This window comes from Poromitra crassiceps, assembly GCF_964638095.1.
Source record: "Poromitra crassiceps genome assembly, chromosome: 26".
In the NCBI taxonomy this organism is placed as follows: Eukaryota; Metazoa; Chordata; class Actinopteri; order Beryciformes; family Melamphaidae; genus Poromitra; species Poromitra crassiceps.
Genome location: NC_139640.1, coordinates 12,480,890 through 12,502,246, shown reverse-complemented (window position 1 = coordinate 12,502,246; position 21,357 = coordinate 12,480,890). Strand labels below are relative to the sequence as shown.

The 21,357-nt window shown below is 42.1% G+C and overlaps 1 protein-coding gene across 1 annotated transcript in view; it reads right to left on the bottom strand.

Moving 5' to 3' along the window:
- myom3 (myomesin 3) overlaps positions 1-21,357 on the bottom strand; it is a gene marked incomplete at its 3' end in the record, with an annotated part of 150,681 nt that overhangs the window by 31,773 nt on the left and 97,551 nt on the right. Inside the window, exons 19-31 of the mRNA XM_083661503.1 lie at positions 20,652-20,778; positions 18,541-18,722; positions 17,992-18,106; positions 13,167-13,323; positions 11,813-11,919; positions 11,182-11,226; positions 10,576-10,730; positions 9,315-9,512; positions 5,585-5,729; positions 4,137-4,196; positions 2,355-2,422; positions 1,799-1,909; positions 810-897 (exon numbers count right to left, since the gene is read on the bottom strand). Of these exons, the coding sequence (XP_083517629.1) occupies positions 810-897; positions 1,799-1,909; positions 2,355-2,422; positions 4,137-4,196; positions 5,585-5,729; positions 9,315-9,512; positions 10,576-10,730; positions 11,182-11,226; positions 11,813-11,919; positions 13,167-13,323; positions 17,992-18,106; positions 18,541-18,722; positions 20,652-20,778 (1,558 nt within the window). The remainder of the gene's footprint in view (positions 1-809; positions 898-1,798; positions 1,910-2,354; positions 2,423-4,136; positions 4,197-5,584; positions 5,730-9,314; positions 9,513-10,575; positions 10,731-11,181; positions 11,227-11,812; positions 11,920-13,166; positions 13,324-17,991; positions 18,107-18,540; positions 18,723-20,651; positions 20,779-21,357) is intronic.

Below are 21,357 nucleotides of genomic sequence, written 5' to 3'. Positions count from 1 at the left end.
AAACATAGGAGGATTAGCTGTAAGGTGAATAATAAACATAGGAGGATTAGCTGTAAGGTGTTGCGCTCGTGAATCTTGAGGACACATAATGAGATCAGGAAAAGAACAAAAACAAAACATAAATAGCCTCTTCGCCATTACGCATGGACGATTAATAATGGCAACTGAAATGTACAAACACTACGCAAGAACAATGGAATTGTGTGTGCGTTAGGGATGGGCATTTCTAGCAAAAACACTATTCGAAATTCGCTGGCCAAAGTTGACTTTTAATCGAAATTCGGGGGGGGGGGGAGGGGGGGATGTAATTCTTTTTTTTCTTCTTTTTTGGTGAGTGAAATGTTGCATTGTCTCCCCTGATTCTAAGTCTACGGCTTTATTAATTAATATAAAAAGCTTCTGCTGTGGATTTGTAGCTCAAACAAGCATTGCACCACTGAAGTAAAGAACATGTTACATGACATTGACATTTTCGAAAATAAAAAACAGTTTTGACAATCATGAGTGGTTCATTAAATATTTAGTAGGCTCAGGTCTGAGTGCCAAAGGGGTGCCAAAGTCACCCCCTCATCTGCCATTCATTTTTCCATAAACCTTGCTTAAAATGCTTATAAAAATTGTTTTACTTGATCAAACCAAGCGATTCGACTATACTTAGAATCAGGGGAGACAATGCAACATTTCACTCACACAAAAAAAAAAAAAAAAAAAAAAAATGAATTTCGACTTTCAATAATAAATAACGATTATTCGAAAATTCGAAATTCGATGCCCATCCCTAGTGTGTGTATCTGTTCGCTGGGTCTCACCTTTATCCACTAACTCCAAGGTGCTGACATCCTCTCCTCTGCTGTCAGCCACTGTCACTTTATATGAGCCTGCCTCTTTCTTCGTCACCTGAGGGAAGCATCATATTCAAATGAAATATATTCATAACTTTTCATATGAAATATTGATACCTTTGGATAATACCCATATACAGTACTGGAATGTATCTTTATTCCCAAGATAACCCAACAATATACAGGCTAAGATGAACTGAGCCTCAACTATACTCGATCCTATAGATTAATTAATGTCTGTCTGTTTATTTTCTCTCTCTCTCTCCGCCCCCAGCTGCCATTTCTAAATGCTGATGTATATTTGCCTGAGCTCTTAACCCCTGTTCTGGTCCTCTACCACAACATAACTAGAACGACCGCACCGCAGACTTATGCCTCCGCCATTAGTTCATTATTCAGTCCAAATCACCATTTGAGGCAAATTGGAAGAAATTCCGTCAAGGCGCTCCTGAGATGTTGTTGCGTTACAGAGCTTGGAAATTGGGTGTGTGAGGTCACAGTGACCTTGAACTTTGACCTTTAACTATCAAAATCGAATCGGTTCATCCTTGAGTCCAAGTCGATGTTTGAGGCAAATTTGATGAAATTCCGTCAAGGCATTCCTGAGATGTTGTTGCGTTACAGAGCTTGGAAATTGGGTGTGTGAGGTCACAGTGACCTTGAACTTTGACCTTTAACTATCAAAATCGAATCAGTTCATCCTTGAGTCCAAGTCGATGTTTGAGGCAAATTTGATGAAAATCCGTCAAGGCATTCCTGAGATATCGCGTTAACAAGCCTGAAAATGGCGTTCGAGAGGTCACAGTGACCTTGCCCTTTGACCTTTGACCACCAAAATCTAATCAGTTCATCCTTGAGTCCAAGTCGATGTTTGATGGAAATTTTTCCGGCCTGGCTATCGCCGGCGGAGGCATAAAAAGTCTAAAAATAGAGCAAAGGAGAGTAATCCTGGCTACCTGTGGGATGATGAGTGTGCTGATTCCTGATGGCCGCTCATACTCAGCTTGGCTCAGCTCCACACTGTCCTTAAACCACTTGACAGTCGTGTCCTTGTTCACATTTGTCACCTACAGTATATAAAGATATAAATTATATTTATAATGATATAAATGATACTGTACCTACAAACAATACAGTACAGGCTGCACAATATCATCAAAATAAAATGCTGGCCCAATTTCAGTAACCTAGCTTTTGTCAGTGTTTGGACACACACACACTTTTCACAATTTAGAATAATAATTATGATGTCAAAAGTATGAAATAACATTCTATTTTTGAATCTTTAATAGTAGGCACCCTTTGCCTTGATGGAAAGACAAAGGCTTTGGAAAGAAATCCAATACATAAGTATAGTAACAAGGATGTGGTGGGTGCATTAGGAAATATGAGAATATATTAGGTTTGATGTGTTATTGTCAATACAATCCGTTTTCAGTTGAACTGATTTACCATCCATTAGCAAATGTATACAAAAACAGTGAGTAACAACATATCATAACTGTGAGGTACCTGACACTTCATAATCAATTCACAATCCGCGGTCACGATCCATGACAGGAACTCCAGGAAATAGGGCCCTTGGAAGACAGAACAAATGGTTAACCACCAGGGGGCACTGGGACACAGAAACCATGACCATCCAAGCATGACTCCTACATGATCAGTGATCAGTGATCCATAGTGACAATGAATGCACCATCACACCAACATGCTTTGAAATGTATACAAAGAGGGTGGTTGCAATTTAAGGCAAGGGGCATGGTGTCAATAACCTGACTGCACCAGATGGGGGCGGCATTGTTCACAAATTCACAATCCCTGGCAGCGTCAGGTTATGGTGTCAAACCAGACAAAAGCAGAAGTGACAGTTAAGTACTGGAAGAGTTTGTTCTTCAGTTGAATTGCTTGCTCATCATTTTATGAGTTGATCATTTTAGAATTGCTGATGTCATTGGCATAGAGGGTCATTCCTATGCTGTGCCTTTTCTTTACTCTCCTCTCTAGATGATCCAGCAGAGGGCAGCAGACCTGTCATTACACACAAACAGCAGGCTGGGAAACAGCATCAGAACCTTCACCTCAGAATGAACTGTGCAGAATGGAGTCGTGTCTAAAGTGTGGGCGAGCCAAACAGTGTTGCTCACCCACTTCATAACATACTGATGCAACACAAGTGTTGTTTCAGCAACAGCAGCTCGCAGCACAGACAGAAAGGCTTCATACAGCAGCTCGCACAGACAGAAAGGCTTCATACTGGAGAAAGCAGCTCGCAGCACAGACAGAAAGGCTTCATACTGGAGAAAGCAGCTCGCAGCACAGACAGAAAGGCTTCATACTGGAGAAAGCAGCTCGCAGCACAGACAGAAAGGCTTCATACTGGAGAAAGCAGCTCGCAGCACAGACAGAAAGGCTTCATACTGGAGAAAGCAGCTCGCAGCACAGACAGAAAGGCTTCACACTGGAGCAACAGCAGCTCGCAGCACAGACAGAAAGGCTTCATACTGGAGAAAGCAGCTTGCAGCACAGACAGAAAGGCTTTACACTGGAGAAAGGTTAACATGGTTGTTTGTATGAGGCTTTGAAATGAACACAGAGTGGCACTAGTGGGCGCATCATTTTGCGGTTTCCCAGTAGCATCTAGGCTGTGATTGGTTTGATATTCACTGTGTTTCTGGACGATTCTGATGATTTCTATTCTACGAGAGTAGATAGATAAATGCATACTTTATTGATCCTTTGCAGGAAATTGATATGTCACATTCAACAGTCAGGGCAACAACATGAGACAAAAACTGACACTGAAACATGTACTGTAGCTATAGGCAGAATAATACCAGAAAAATAAGAGTACTTATAAAATGTACTAGGGCAATAAAATAAAAAAAATCTAATATAGCATTATGCTAAAATACTGAAAGTGCAAAATGTGCTTAAAGTGACTGAAGTATCTAAATGTATTAAAAAAATAAAAGTAGAAAAAAAAACACAACTAAAAGTTACCCGCACAGTTAAAAAGACTGATGGCAGCTAAGACTCCCTGTAACGTTCAGTCCTGCACCTGGGTGGGATCAGCCTATGACTATGAGTATTTTCCTAATTGTGATTGAAATGAAATGTCATTTGTAGCTGGGAAAGGAATTCCTCACAATGGGATTTAGAAAGTCCTACCACTACTACCCACTACTACCCACTACTACCACAGCTAACACTTTCCAGTAGTTTGAACAGTGGAGGGCATCAAGTTGCAGGATAGATGCACCGCACCCTAAAGTGGCAAAGCAGACCTCTCACCTGCTTTCCTCTTATAGTCACATCGGTTTGCTTCAGCCAAGACCAGCGCCTCACGGAACTCTGCCGGAGACAACACAGCATCCACTCAAATCAGACAATCAGCAGTACAGCAATGGAAACACACCTGTAATATAATACTGACTCAAATCACACAATCAGCAGTACAGCAATGGAAACACACCTGTAATACAATACTGTGATAACTGATCACTACCTGTTGGTTGGTGCTCATCTCTTAAGCTGTGTTCACACCGAGATATTTATTTTGCTCCCTGTCGCTCGATTCACAACCCTTTGGAATTGCTCTGTCGCTGTGTTTAAATCGCTCGTTTGCATTGACTTTGTATGTAAACTCGATGCCAGCGAAAAACTTTGAATAGGTCGGTGTGTGAATGCACCTTTAGATTATCTCCGCTAAACTTTAAGATACTAAATGCTATGCTCATGCTAGGATGCTCTCAGGTAGAGTTGCAATGATTAATTGATTAGTTGTCAACTATTAAAGAGGTATTAAACACTTTGTCCACTTGTTTCTAGTGAAAATTTAGTAGTGTTGTTGACTAATCCAGGTCAAAATGTGATGTTGTGATGTTGTCTACATGTACAGTATATATGCTTATGATGTATTGTATTTTGGACCCCAGGAAGATTAGCTGGTGCCACAAGTATCAGCTAATGGGGATCCTTTTTAAATAAATACATAAATAAATACATAAATAAATAAATAAATAAATAAAATCCTGACATTTAGTGTAAATCTGAAGAATTCTTCAAAAGAGTAATTTTGAGTCTGAATGGTGAAAAGCAGTGCTCTGAACTGGACCTGCCGCTGCCTGAATCTCCCCCCATTGGCTGGTCTGGGTGGTTTGTGACATCACCCTCTATACTACAGAGTACAACAGGTGGTTTGTGACATCACCCTCTATACTACAGAGTACAACAGGTGGTTTGTGACATCACCCTCTATACTACAGAGTACAACAGGTGGTGACATCACAAACCACCATATATACTGTATATATAATAACTTTGGTTGTGGACAAAGCAACACATTTGAGGATGTCAACTTGGGCTTTTGGAAACACTGACCGACATTTTTCACCACCAAACAACTAATCAATTAATTGAGAAAATAATCAACAGATTAATCGACAATCAAAATAAATGTTCGTTGCAGCCCTACTCTCAGGAGCCTAAATTGCACAGGTTGGTGGTGAGCTGAACAACAGTAGAACACTGCATTTATACAGGAAGACAGTCTATTCTTTAATTCATTATGTCACAAATGTGATCCTCCCATCATAGCTGTCAAAACAATGAAATATTTAAGAAAATATTCCAGTTCGTTTGAGAAGAGGAGATCATCTTTGTCACAGAGAATTAAAACATCTGTGATTCCAGTGTGATGGTGTGGATAATTACTGCGTTGTGTTGAGTGAATGACGTACTTTGATCCACAAAGACCAGTGTGAACTGGTTCTTGGCGCGACCGTCCCTCAGCTGGGCCGTGTAGGAGCCTCCGTCTTCCTTAGACACCGGGTCAAACAGGATCTCCACCAGACCCTTGGCCTTGTCAAAGTTAATCTTACGGTTCTGCAGAAGAGTAAACACCGTTAAAATATATGTCAACTCATATACAGTACAGACAGACGCAGTTGGCCATGTTCAGACTAGGAGGCCAAATCTGTTTTGTGAACTTTAGTGACCTATTAATGACTTTATCCAGATTGGTTTTATGAATCTGGACGCGCCAAGTCTGATTTGTGTCACTTGTCCCAAACCACATATGGAGGTAGTTTCCAATCTGCTTTCGACTGATGTGACTTGAGTGCGGACGCCCAGATCCACCAAATCTGATTTGAATGTCACTCGCAACTCGTCATCAAATGCTTCTGCGCAGGAAAACCACGTCACCAACGTACGTATTTACTGACACCCACGTCGTTACCATAGCAACCCATGCAGATAGGCTGTTTAGGTCTGGACGCACAGATCCGACTTGAGAATCAGATTTGTGGCAGTGCGGACACACTCCCAAATCAGATTTGGGAAACCAATCAAGATAATGATGATTAAAGACTTTATCAGCAAATCAGATTTGCCTGTAATGTGAACATGGCCTTATTGTAGGGAGACATTTGCAATCTACCACCTAGACTGGTACTCATTCAAAGACAATCTGGTATGCATCAGTGCACAGAAAATGACTGAAATGGCATATGTAGGTTACATTAGAGGTGGGAATCACCAGAGAGGCCCCACGATACGATATCACAATACCTGATTTTTTACTTAGAAAACAGTGAATAGTGCTTGGAGAGAAGGGAAGTCCGGAGGGCTTATACAGAGTCCACTCCCATCATGAGCTGATCATACAAGAGAAATAAATAAATAAATAAATAAAACCATACTAAACAAATCAAAATTAAGTCACAATTACTTAAGTCACAATATTATTTTATTGCAATTTTAAACATTTTGCGATATGCTGAGTATTGCGATAACAAATACTGTGAATTATTAACTTTTTTTCCAACTGCAAATTATGTCCCAAAAGGAAAACTCATAGGTAACGGTGGGAATCACCAGAGGCCCCAAGATATGATTTTATCACCATACGCAAGTCAAAATAGGATATTATTGCGATTTTAAAAAGATTGATACTTGGCGTCTGTGTATCGATACAATATTGCCACGCAAAATATCGCGATACTATGCTGTATTGATTCTCCCCCTCGCTCCTAATGTACAGAAATGCATACTGTAAATACTGATCTTCTCTCTCTTTCACACATATGCATGACGAACAACACACATACACATGTGCACGAAAACACACACACACACACACACACACACACACACACACACACACACACACACACACACACACACACACACACACACACACACACACAAAGAACCACATTAACATATGAGCTCATGCTTATGACTTTCATGTTGAGCAAGATTAGCGTGTGCCTGGCATGTTGATGGGACTGGATGGCAAATGTGATTTGTGATGTATGGTAACTTAAGCCTGAGGGCCCCAATCAGCTCAATGCCTTTTGAATTGGCAAACCTCAGCCGTGATCATTTGGAAGTAAAGACTAATCAGTCTCGTTCAGACGGAACTCTGATGCAGAGGAATAATGGAAGAGATGAAAAATGAAATAGAAGGGATGATTGGAAGCTGTCGAATATAAAGCAGTCACTCGCTGGCATGCAAGAAAACACACACACACACACACACACACACACACACACACACACACACACACACACATGCACGCACGCACTTGCGTGAAAACACAATGAAATACAATGTGTCATATTCATTTCTCTCCCAATGGTCACATTTGTACACGGTGCGATGACCTTGACAGCCGTACGGTTATTTTTAGCTCGGTGGCACAAGCTCTATCAGCGCTACGGATGTTTGCTCACGTTCCATTTGTTTTCCTCAATGATCATTTCTTTCTATTAGGTGATCCCAGTTTGAATTGCACTTTAAAAAAAAAAAGGCAGGTGAAATTATTATTGTCATTATTTCCCATATTCCCTCTTGCTGTAGCCAGTCTATTATTTTCTCCATAATAAGGGGAGAATGTTTGTGAATTGTCTTGTTGTGAGTTTTCACAGCTTCCACAGAGCTGTTTCCCAAAATGAAATGAATCTGGAAGTTATTTATTGCACCTTAAAACAAAATATAAAGTGGAAATTGGAGGCCTGCAGCGTGTGAGCTGTTTATTTGTTTATTTCATCATTTGCTCACTTTCGGCTCAGCAAATTAGTGCCCCGATATCTGCAGCATGCATTTGTATGCCCTACACACAGGAGGGCATAAAGCATGAGAAGCATGAGAATATATATATATAATATATATATAATAATAATTATATATATATATATATATATATATATATATATATATACGGGTATACGGGCTGCTGGGACTTGTCACAATTTAAACATTTAAAGAGCAGCTTGCAAACCTAAACGTCACCTACACACTGAAAAGTAAAGGTGCTGAACATGGAGTGGTACCACAGAAGAACCATGTCTGCTTCCACAAAGAATGTTTCAGACCAAGGTTCTTTAAAGAACCATTTATACACTTCAAATGATACATTTCTTATGATCATGGCCGTAGCCAGGGTTTGAGAAATACTGAGGTCATTTTAGCGCGGTGTCGGGGGGCCAGGGAGGGCCGGTTAGAAAATGTTGTCCATTTTAAAGTAAAATGCTTCAATCTGGTGCACTTTGAGAGTCAAATTAATATTATATAAAGAACTACAGACATCATATTAGATTAATATCCTCTTTACTGTGCTGTTGCTTTACAATGATTAAAAAAATAAATGTCTCCCCACATAATATATATTCTGCATACAGGTCACATGGCAAAATACTGCTCAATTAAATACAATGGCCCATCTACACAAACATCACTTACAGGGGAGTTACCCATTCACTTCAATAGAACTGTCCCCAAAGTCTAGCCCCAATCTAGCCCCAATGCAAAATGTGAACGTTGTGGTGAGTTATCTCTCTTCATTCTATAGCACACAGAGAGGAAGCAAATTGTTGCATTTCTGATCAACCGTCATATATCATGTTATTTATGAGGGATTTAAAACATCAATGACAGATGAATAGATCGGGGGGCCGGGGCTATTGTCCTAAAAAAAAAAGAAAATACCGAGGTCATGATCTCAGTGTCCTCAATGGTAGCTACGGGCCTGCTTATGATGAGGAATTCAAATTTGTAACTAGAATTTCCCAGAAGTTTCCTTCTATCTCACAATCGAGAGGTTAGGTTTGGGCAGCTAATAGCAATCACTTATTTTGAATCTTGAATTGTGAGATAGAAGGAAGCTTCTGAGAAATTCTAAAGTTCCAAATTTGAAGTCGTCCTCATAAGAAATGTATGATTTGACAGTACAATTAGAAGAATGAAAAAAGACAATACCTGCAATGGAGCAAACAAGCCGACAAACCCGGAACCCATATTAACCCATTGATACCTGATGCAGCATTTATGTGTGTATCCCTTTAAGACCGCGAACCGCATTAACGCGGTTCGCGGTCTTAAAGGGATACGCACACAAATGAGGGATATACATGCAAATGCTGCATCAGGTATCAATGGGTTAACTTCACCACAGTGAAACATACCTTGGCACTTTCTGCTGGGCTGGGTGCTGGGTTGCTGTTGAGGCTTGGGCTGGGTGCTGGGCTGGAGCTGAGGCTTGGTCTGCGGCCTGGGCTGGACTTGGTAGCTGGGCTGCTGCTGCGGCCTGGGATTGGCTTGGTAGCTGGGCTGCTGCTGCGGCCTGGGATTGGCTTGGTAGCTGGGCTGCCGCTGCGGCTTAGCTACCATAATGTGAATTTTGAAAAATAAGTGTTTGACAATAAGGCTTGTACATAATGTAAGAACATAACATAATATGCCCTTTGGTTAGGGGTGCACCGATCACGTTTTTTGCCACCGATCACCGATTGCCGATCGCCTATGGGAAATATCTGCCCAACCGATCATCGACCGATCACCGATTACCGATTACCGATCACCGGTATATAAACTCCTCAAAGAAAGTTTGGAAACGTTATTTTAGGTTGATTATTTCTCCCCTTTAATAATACCAATTGGCATTGTATTTTATATCGTTGGAAAGCCTGATTAGTGATAGGGCTTTTTTTATATAAGAAAAAAAAAAAAAAAGTATATGAAAAAATGGCCGATCGCCGATCGCATATTTGAGGTCAATATCGGCCCATACAGATTGCTTGCCGATCGATCGGTGTGCCCCTACCTTTGGTGGATGCTTTTATCCAAAGTGCCTTATGGTACAAGTGTTTGTTTTTAGCTTGAGTGGGAATCAAACCTCGTAACCCTGAGTTAGTGACCAGTGTTGGGCAAGTTACTTTCAAAATGTAATATACTACATATTACTAGTTACTTTCATTTCAAAGTAATAAGTTACTTTACAATATTACTGTCTGTGTAGAGTAACTCGTTACTTATTACACTACTTTTGCATTACTTTTACCAAAACTACAGCAGCAGCAGAATGACATCGCTGCCCCGGAACTATCCCAAAAAATTATTCCAACCACCTTGAAGTCAGTGTAAACAATCCAAAATTCTACATTTTCTTCTTTTCCTTTCTTATTGTCATCTATAGTGGTTATTTGCATAAAAACACACAGTTTGATAAGGAAATGATTGTATCTTTTTTAAATATGTGCTTTGATTTAATAAAATGTAACTCAATTTGTAACTTGAGTTACTTGACAAAGTAACTGGTATATTATTACTGAAATCCTATAAGTAATAAGTTGTATTACTGAGTTACTGCTAAAAGTAATATTACATGTAATATGTTACTTTTGTAATGAGTTACCCCCAACACTGTTAGTGACATGCTCGACTCACCTCAGCTGCTCTCATCGGAGTGCTGGAGAGTATTTCTCTGTCATTGAGGATGAGGCGGAGCTCAGCACTGTTGCTCAGACTCTCTGTCTGCAGCCACAGACGCACGTTCCCTTTCTCATTCACCTCCACCTCCCAGGAGGACTTCAGTGCTATCACTGCCACAGGGACACATGATGAAGATGTTGAATCAGATCATATTATCATAGAATAATGAATGTTGATCTATATGTGGAGTAACACGCATAGATGAATCCTCATTATGCATATTCCTCTGTACAATACGAGTCTTGCTTTGTCCCTTCACACTGTATTGAAGTCCTCTTGATTTTGTGTCAGTACTATTACTACTACTACTAATAATAGACTGTAGATTTGATTTGAATTATATAGCACTTTTCTAAGTACTCAAAGACACTTTGTCATAGTAAATTAGATATACAACAAAAAAAATGACAAAATGAATGAATAAAACCACTATGTACTCTGTCACCAATGTCACCAAGACTGATTCCTAATATGCATCAATTCTGATGTTAATTGAGTCAGTTATCCTTTGATTCAAGTGTGATTCCTCTCTTCATGATACATTATTGTTGTGGTACGTACCTGGGTTTCTGACTTGCCAGCTGAGTTCTGTCAGTCTTTCAAGGTCTGAAGACAGAACATGGAGGGAGGGGGTTAATATCAAATGATTAGTGTCAACAGTTTGATCAGGTCTGACATCATAACAGCCCACACATGATGTTGATCCATCAGTGTGTGTAGTGGCAGGCAAACAATTTAGCTACCGCTAGCTAGCGAGCGGCTAACTACGTTAAAGGAACAGTTCACCCAAAAATGAACCACTGACAGTTTTCTCTCGAGTTGTGCTGGTTTAGTTGAGTTTATTTATTTGCACATAGTAAAATCAAGAACAAAGGGAAGGAAATAAGTGGATAAAAAGATTGTGCCGGTAGAGACAGGAAACCAGGAAACCCTAAAGGGCGTATGCAAGATCTCTTAGATGATGACAGAATTTTCACTTTTGTGTGAACTGTTCCTTTAATGTGTGTGTGTGTGTGTGTGTGTGTGTGTGTGTGTGTGTGTGTGTGTGTGTGTGTGTGTGTGTGTGTGTGTGTGTGTGTGCGTGTGTGCGTGTAGGTCCAGACACCTTTCTAACCTGGAACAATGGACAAACAACTTCTATTCTATTCTCTTTTCTTTTCACACCTTCTGACAACCAAACGCTTGATTTTACCTTCAGCGGTGAAGTTGTAGCTGGAAGACAGGTTGGGCTGGTCACTCATCTCCACTGTGTAGAGACCCAGATCCTTCTCAGAGGGGTCGGTGAAGGTGAGGGTTGATCTAGGGATGGACAGGAAGACAGACAGATTCATCTCTGGAGAGTTAGCCTACATTACGTTCCCTGGTTCCTCCTCCCAGTGTGCAGCAGCAGCAGCAGGGACCACTGAAGGTGATCTTTGGTGCTGATTCATGCCTCCTGCCTCAGCCAACTAAAGCCCAATTTATGCTTCGTCTGCCGACACTTTTGAAACGGTTGCCGACAGAAATGAGGACTTGAGTCGACACTTTCAAGTGTCGGCGAGCAGCAGTGTCTGCTACCTGGTGAAATGTCTAGTGTCGCTGACTACGTCACATAGTGTCGCGCAAGTCTGATTGGCTATATAGACGGCACGCGCGCTTGACTTCCTTGTTTTGGTTTTCACTCGATTGAAATGAATGAACGTGTCTCCGCTATTTTTATCAGCCTGTCTGTGATGTATGACTTCGTGAAAATCACAAAGAACATTGTGCATTTCCCAGAGAGAGAGGAGGTGAGTTGTGTGTCGTTTATATGCGGCGGCAGCCAAGTACGTTACATCTTGCCTCCGAGGTGGTTTCACTGTGCGTTCCCTCTCTTCTCTTGGCTGTCTGCTTATAGCGTTCGAGTGTCACGACTCACGTGACCGTTGAAACGAGGCGAACATTCACTGAAGTATAAATGCAACACCATGAGCGACACTTTCTTTTTCTAATAAGTATAAATTAAGCTTAAGCCTAAAGTTCCATTCATTCTTCTCTTACATGCTATCAGTGAGTGGAACAGTGAGAATGCCAATGGGAAATATCTTCTTTTGCAAAGCTAATGCAGTGTTGTTTCAAACCTGGCAATATACTGTAGATTCAAGGCCTAAATCCTAAGCTTTACAAATGATGGAATATGTCAAAAATAATCACAATATTTTTGATCCTATATTGGACTTGGACAGTTCTAGTTGGAAATCTAGCATGCTTGCTGGAGCTGTGCTGGGTGGCGAGCTGGGTCAGTGCTGTACGAGCCAGAGAGAGAGATGGCTAGCTGGGTCAGTGCTGTACGAGCCAGAGAGAGAGATGGCACCTGAGCATGAAAAGGGCAGAGACGGCGCAAGTGAACCCTCACTGAGACGAGGCGTTTAATGTGAGGCAGACTCTCCACTGAGTCTGACACCTGGGTGACCTTTTAGAATTCAAAACATCTCACAGCTTGACTGTTTCCCTCCAAGAATCCCCCTTTTGTTCATGCATCTTCTCACAGATTCTGGTGAATAATCAGACACACAGACACGACCTACCTGTTGTTCTTGCTCACTATCCTGGCTCTCCCGGCGTCGATGGCCTCTCGGTAGTTTTCGCTCCAGAGGAACACGCTCCTGTCAGTCATCTCCTCGGCCTCGTAGGCCAGAAATATGAAGCCGTCGTTGTCGACGCCGATCTCAATGTTTTTGGTTCCTGAGGCGGAGATAATGGGTCAGTCAGTGTGGTAGAAGGTGTTGATATAATGGGTCAGTCAGTGTGGTAGAAGGTGTTGAGCTGAATCAAAGTGAGCTGAGCCCAGCTGCTGTGACTAAACATCCATGTTTAGGGTGGGATAAAATATTGAGATATTGATATACAGTACATTGTGATACTTTCTCTTGCAATACATTATCGATACACTATAGCGCGATATCGTGATTCACGATACACAGGCGCGAAATATCAATATTTTTACATGCAGGCACTGACGTGTCCATGTTTACATAAAACAAGTTTATGCTTGTTAAGCACTGAAATGTTTATATATATTTTTTCATTCATTTATGGGTCTTAGTTTTCTGTTAACTTAATTTGCACAGGTTAAAAAGATTTAATATTTTTTGTATCCTCCATTTTAACTTCACACATGGAGTCGTGGACAAGTTGCAGTGTGTGTTATTAAAAACAGAGATGGGAAGTACTGTAACTAAGTACAAATACTTTGTTAGTACTTATGGTACTGTAAGTAGGATTTTCAGGTATCTGTACTTATTCAAAACTCATTTGAAAAGACACCTGAAAGCTGCTCAGCTATGCACCCACTAATCACACATCGTATCTTATTTTATTGTATTTTACTGTATTTTGACATTGTTTGTATGATGAGGCCACTTGACCATGTGCTCAAATGGCCTCTGTAGATCTTAGTTAATGGTGTTTTTGCTTCATGTGGCGCCCGGCTGTTTGTGATTTGTTGATCAAATAAACCGGGGGGGGGGCATTTTGTCTGTGTTGGAGATATTATTTTTTCCCAAGCTTTTCGACCAGAGTGGCGCTGTTGAGCGCTCTGATGAAAAGAGGCATTTATGAGCAGCGTCGAGCTTTCTAAACCCGTCATCGAGAAGCTATGAACCCTTGTTCTCAAGTAGGTAGCTTTGAAATGTTTCTGTGGCACTTTGTAAATACGTATCGCTGATGTAGACAGCTTGGGAGCCAAAGTCGCATGCTAGTCTATGTATGTACATGGGACTCTTCCTGGCAGCGAGCGGTAGTGGAAGCTAACAGAACGAGTCCCGACTTGGGGCTAGACAAGCTGTAACTATCCTTTGTGCAAGAACTATACCCTGTGCTTGTCCTTGTGCTCTGTTTTTTCTAGTGTCTGATCAGACAACTATTACGCCATGTAAACAAGAGACTTGAAAAAAAAAAGCGACACTGTCAGAGCCTCTGGCTGGTTGGAGTCTGCAGTGTTGACAACTTCAACCTCACTTTCAGCGACATCGCTCATGTTGTTGCTGGTTTCTCTGGCTGACATGGACATCACATTATTCACAGACAGTGTCCGTCTCTCATCTCTTTTATGGTGGCAGCGTTCTCACGTTTGTTGCGTCGTTCTGATACATCGATACATGGTGTGGTGGGTGGACTGTGCACTTCTTTTCCAGGTTATGTCCACGCCCCCTTAGGAGACTGTCTAAGCCAATGAAGTTTCGTAACATTGACAGAGAGCCAATCACAAGCTGACATTTAGGGGACCGGAGGAGTGCTATTCCATACTATAGAGACAGTCCACATGTCTGGGAACGCCCACAAAATGTTAAACGGCTGGCGCGCGAGTGGGGTAAAACCGGCCATATATCTCATGGACTGATGGTAAAAGACGGTGCTGCGGCTCTAAACTACAGGTTTGGGGGTTCTAGAGCAGAACACAAGACGTCTGCTCAGATGTGCGTTTACTGCGGTGGTTAAATCCCCGATCGTGTCTGCCTGGGCTGGGCTATCAGCTAAATTCTAACTTTGCTGAATGGATAGAACGGGGTTTTTTACCCCCACCCTGACCACGCCCCCAGCCAGGCTAAGCCAGCTAAACCAGCGTCTATGACGAGACGTGGCCTCAACCTATTGGCGGAGCATGGAATGAGCTATCTCTATTCATTCTGCCCCGTTTCTCCTTCGTCTTTCTTAATCGTTGTTGTGCATTAAAACTAAAGTAACAAGCTTGTTTTGAAAATGTAGAAAGTGGAAAGTACAGATACTTGTGTTAAAATGTAGGGAGTAAAAGTAAAAAGCCGTCAAAAAAATAAATAGCCTACTCAGTAAAGTACGGATACCCGAAAAATCTACTTAAGTACAGTAACGAAGTATTTGTACTTTGTTACTTCCCATCTCTGCCTGTAGCCAATCCTACTACTAGCCTATAATTGGAGAGCTGTGTGTCCGTGTGTGCTCGGTTCATGCGGAAATTCTGTTTATCTTAATTTGACATGAGGTTCAGTTAGCTTTGCAAAGAAACAGCTGGTAGAAATACTTTTTACTTTTATACTTGATTACATTTCAGACCCTGCATTCTTTTTGTACTTTTACTTGAGTAAACAAGTTGAATCAGTACTTCTACTTTTACCAGTCTTTTTTTTAGACAAGTAGCCTAACTATACTTCTACTTAAGTAAAGAATGTGTGTACTTTTCCCATCTCTGGTTAAAGAGGCATTCTGCAGTATGCACTTTGTTGTACATTGTTTCAAGTCAATTATGTGAATAAATACATAATTCCTACGTTTTGCCTTTTTTGGGGTATTTTTCCCTCTTCAGTTACACAGATAGCATAATCGTATCGTAGCTGACATTTCTTGTAATGTATCGCAGAATTGCTTTATTGTGATTCGTGATACCATCAGTACTCTATTGTGAGTTACTCTACGATTTCCACCTCCGCTTCAATCACCAAATTGATAGCATTAAAAAAGGGGATCAGGAAATCCATATATATATATATATATATATATATATATATATATATATATATATATATATATATATATATATATATATATATGCATATATATACATGTGTGTGTGTATATATATATATATATATATATATATATATATGCATATATATAAATAAATTATGCAAATTGCATATATCTGTATAGAGACAGTCCGCATGTCTGGGAACGCCCATACAGGCTCTAGGAACGCTCACAATAGACGCTGGGTTAGCTGGCTCAGCCTTGCTGGGGGCGGGGTCAGGGTGGGGTAAATTCCCCCGTTCTATCCATTCAGCAAAGTTAGAATTTAGCTGATAGCCCAGCCCAGGCAGACACGATCGGGGATTTAACCACCGCAGTAAACGCACATCTGAGCAGACGTCTTGTGTTCTGCTCTAGAACCCCCAAACCTGTAGTTTAGAGCCGCAGCACCGTCTTTTGGTGAGTCAGCCCATGAGATATATGGGCGGTTTTACCCCACTCGCGCGCCAGCCGTTTAACATTTTGTGGGCGTTCCCAGACATGCGGACTGTCTCTATATTAATGTCTTTCATACTGCATAGTAGGGGTGGGAGAAAAAATCGATTCACCTAAGTATCGCGATTTTTAATGTCACGATTTTTTGAATCGATCTTTTATTCCAGAATCGATAATCGCAAAAGCAAAAAATTTTTTTTTTTTTTTTTTTTTTTTTGTGTGCCGGCAGTCAGGCCACTCACTGAACAGCAGGCCAGTCGCTGCCTACTGGTTTACTAGTGGTTTTATTACTTTATTAGTTAGTCTGAAGTAATAATTACACTTCAGGGTTAAAGTGGGTGCATCTCATTGTAAAATTGGACTTGGCCCAAATTGGGCTTCAAACGGCCCAAATTGGGCTTCAAACGACCCAAATTGAGCTTCAAACGGCCCAAATTGGGCTTCAAACTACCCACATTGAGCTTCAAACGGCCCAAATTGGGCTTCAAACGGCCCAAATTTCACGCGCGTCGGCCCATATCGGCCTGGCCTGCTTGGTATCTAATGCCCGGCCTGAATTATGATCCCAGTCCGCCCCTGTTTTTAACTATATCGCCCAGCCCTACTCATGATACAGTCTCTAGTGTATGATTCAACTTTTCCCATGTTCTAATCTAGTGTAAAAAAGCAAACAAACTGAAAAAAGAAAAGAAAAAATAAACAAAAATCGCAATAAATCGTAATATCGAATCGCAATAATCGTAGAATCGCAATACTTAAGAATCGCAATATATATCGAATCGGCACCCAAGTATCGTGATAGTATCGAATCGGGAGATAAGTAAATCGGCACAGCCCTACTGCATAGTAACGTCCTCACATTTTTACATACATAAATGTTTCATATTTTCCAGTATAGTACTTTCTTTGATTATTTTGTTCTGTTGTTGGTGGTGCCAATTTGCACCATCCATTCATTCATGGATTTCATTCATTCATAAAAAAAATTAACTTACTACATACAGCATGCTGTAGTGTTGAATTTGTTGGTTGCATTATGTTTAATACTCTAAACTGATGTCATTTCTATGACTGCTGGACAATGTGGTGATGAGAACAATGGGACGTGAAGAGATTTGAACAGGTGTGGTTTGAGTGTTTGTTTCATCACTGATCTGATGACTGACCTGGTTGGGTGTGAGCTGTGATTGGCTCAGAGGGCAGGGTGATGACTGACCTGGTTGGGTGTGAGCTGTGATTGGCTCAGAGGGCAGGGTGATGACTGACCTGGTTGGGTGTGAGCTGTGATTGGCTCAGAGGGCAGGGTGATGACTGACCTGGTTGGGTTTGAGCTGTGACTGGCTCAGAGGGCAGGGTGATGACTGACCTGGTTGGGTGTGAGCTGTGATTGGCTCAGAGGGCAGGGTGATGACTGACCTGGTTGGGTGTGAGCTGTGACTGGCTCAGAGGACAGGGAAGCCCCGCCCACTCCAGCCGCATTGACAGCAGACACACGGAGACGGTAGGTTTGACCGGCCTGGAGACCTGACGCCTGGTGGATAATCATTAGAAAAACACATTTCTGTTGATTGTATTTGACCATTTAAACCCACAGGTAACACAAAGGGATGGAGTACAGCCAGGCGCAATTTATTTGACCACAAAATTAATAAATGAGGTGAGCGCTGCTTGGGTAGCTTTTCCGTGTATTAATTTACGGCCACTATGGTCCAAAGTGCCCTGGTGGGCTATAGTAATAATCAGATGCACTCACTGTGAAAAACAACACAGACATTTCCTCACTGAAATTACCCAGAGGTAAAAGGAAAGATGTATAATTAATTAATAATAATAATAAAAATAAATAAACCATCATTCTTTCTTTATCAAGCCTTTTTCAAATAAATACATACGGAATCCTAGTGAGTGTGTTTTTCCCTTTCTATTTGTTTCACAACCTATTTCTCATATCCCACCTTCACCTACCCTGTAAAAGGTGTGTTGTGTTGGCTTGTTATTCAGAGCGGTCCAGCTGTCTGATTGGTCGGCCTGGCTGATCTCCACCATGTAGCCAGTGATGGGACTCTGTCCCTCATACAGAGGCACGGCCCACAGCAGCACCAGAGAGCCGTGCCTCACCTCCCTCACCTCCAGGTCATAGGGAGGACCTGGGGGGAGAGAGAGAGCGAGCACGGGAACAAGATGAACGTGTGGCCGGTCCGGGTAGTGCAGCAGCGGTAGATTCCCTGCCGCCTACCAACACGAGGGTCGAAGGTTCGAGCCCCCGTGTGTTACCTCCGGCTTGGCCCTGCATCCATACAGGCACAACTGGCTGTGTCTGCGGGTGGGAAGCCGGATGTGTCCTGGTTGCTGCAGCACTAGTGCCTCCTCTGATCGGTCTTGAGTGCCTGTTTGGGGGCCGGGGGGAGGGGAACTGGGGAGAATAGCGTGATCGTCCCACGCGCTACTACGTCCTGTCGGTGAAGCTGTCAGGTGAAAAGAAGTGGCTGGCGACTGCACATGTAGCGGAGGAAGCATGTGCTAGTCTACAACTCTCCCCAGATCGGCAGAGGGGGGTTGAGCAATGACCGGGACAGCAGAGGGAATTGGCCAAGTACAATTGGGGAGTAGAAACAAACACAGACAACCTCAAACCTCCCAATAATAAAATGTCACAGTGAAATATTGGGGGGAAACAGATGGGATTTTGGGCTAAATCCCCTTGTATGGGCGTAGGCGGTTTAGTTCAAAATTGAGCCGCACGCCCTTGTATGGGCGTAGGCGGTTTAGTTCAAAATTGAGCCGCACGCCCTTGTATGGGCGCAGGCGGTTTAGTTCAAAATTGAGCCGCATGCCCTTGTATGGGCGCAGGCGGTTTAGTTCAAAATTGAGCCGCACGCCCTTGTATGGGCGTAGGCGGTTTAGTTCAAAATTGAGCCGCATGCCCTTGTATGGGCGTAGGCGGTTTAGTTCAAAATTGAGCCGCATGCCCTTGTATGGGCGCAGGCGGTTTAGTTCAAAATTGAGCAGCACGCCCTTGTATGGGCGTAGGCGGTTTAGTTCAAAATTGAGCCGCATGCCCTTGTATGGGCGCAGGCGGTTTAGTTCAAAATTGAGCCACACGCCCTTGTATGGGCGTAGGCGGTTTAGTTCAAAATTGAGCCGCACGCCCTTGTATGGGCGTAGGCGGTTAAGTTCAAAATTGAGCCCTAAATATTGGTCTGTATATTTTCTCGCAGTGAACCAAACAAGATTTTTGTGTGACAGAAGGGGAAATAATAATGAATGGAACTGAAAAATAATAGTCAAGTGAAAAGAAGACTTTGACTTTGTGACTTTGCATAATCTCGCCCTCCTGAGTTAGTGCCAGAGTCTGCTCGTTAATTTGCTTAACGATTTTCGGCCACTTTTAAATTATGAACGGTGTGGAGGAAAGCCCATTTGTGAAGATTAAAGAGGTGCGCTTTAAAAGTGCCGTGTGAGAGAGAGAGGCTCTCAGCCTCCACTTTCAATATTAATAAGAAGCTGATACTGTAGGAGTGGGGCCAGACAGATATATATGAATGGAGAACTCTCCTCCCTGTATGGTATTTTGCTGATCCCTGAAGGGAAATTATCTTTTCGCTTTCCCGCCTTTCCAGGATGTGAAGAAATTTCAGCGACTAAAAAACTGTAAATAGAAACTGCAATTCAATACATAACGACAGTGTTCCTTCTCATATGCTTGAACAGGTCGGATGTGACTCGTTTCTAACGTGGCAAAAGTCTTTCAGTATTTTTGATAGTAAAGAAAATCCCTTTCCTGAACTGCCTGACGTTAACCCATTGATACCTGATGCAGCATTTGCATGTATATATTTGTATGCATATCCCTTTAAGACCGGTCTTAAAGGGATACACACAAATGCTGCGTCAGGTATCAATGGGTTAAAGTGAATTGATTCATTGTCTGTGTGTGTGCACGCGCATGCGTGTGTGTACATGTTTGTGTTTCTGTGTGTGTGTGTGTGTGTGTGTGTGTGTGTGTGTGTGTGTGTGTGCGTGTGTGCGTGTGTGCGTGTGTGCGTGTGTGTGTGTGTGTGTGTGTGTGCGCTCACCTGGCTCTGGCATTGTCCACTTGTCACATAGGAAAGCCTCACTGGCCTCGGAGGGTTTCCCCACGCCAACCGCGTTGGCAGCAAACACACGGAACTGGTAGCAGTGCCCACTGGTCAGGCTGCCAACCTGTGGGAATAAACCAGGCATGAGAGAACTGGTAGCAGTGCCCACTGGTCAGGCTGCCAACCTGTGGGAATAAACCAGGCATGAGAGAACTGGTAGCAGTGCCCACTGGTCAGGCTGCCAACCTGTGGGAATAAACCAGGCATATAAGAAAGGTTCATTACAGTTATTTTCTTCCAGAAAAATAAATACAGTACAGATACAGTACTGTAGTACAAGATAACTACTGGGAGCGCGCGTCCTGGTAATGGACTGACAGTAGGGAATCAGTGGATGGATAAACCCAGAAGGAGGCGGTAATGCAACATAAAGGATGGCAACTGCCATAAAACAACACAGAAGAAGAAGGTAAATAGGGCAATTCATCGTCCCTAATAAAAAAATCTGTCTCCGAAAAACGAACGAAACTAAATCAAGCATTTTTCACTGTATCATTTTAGAGAATCTCAAAGTTGAAATCATTTTAAGTCTGAAGCTTGGGGTGGGTTTAAAAACATATTGCTCCATCATAAGTTCAGTCTTTACACAGACACAATCATGCTTACTGAATCCTGCGTATAGACGGTTTTCACCAGCTGCAAC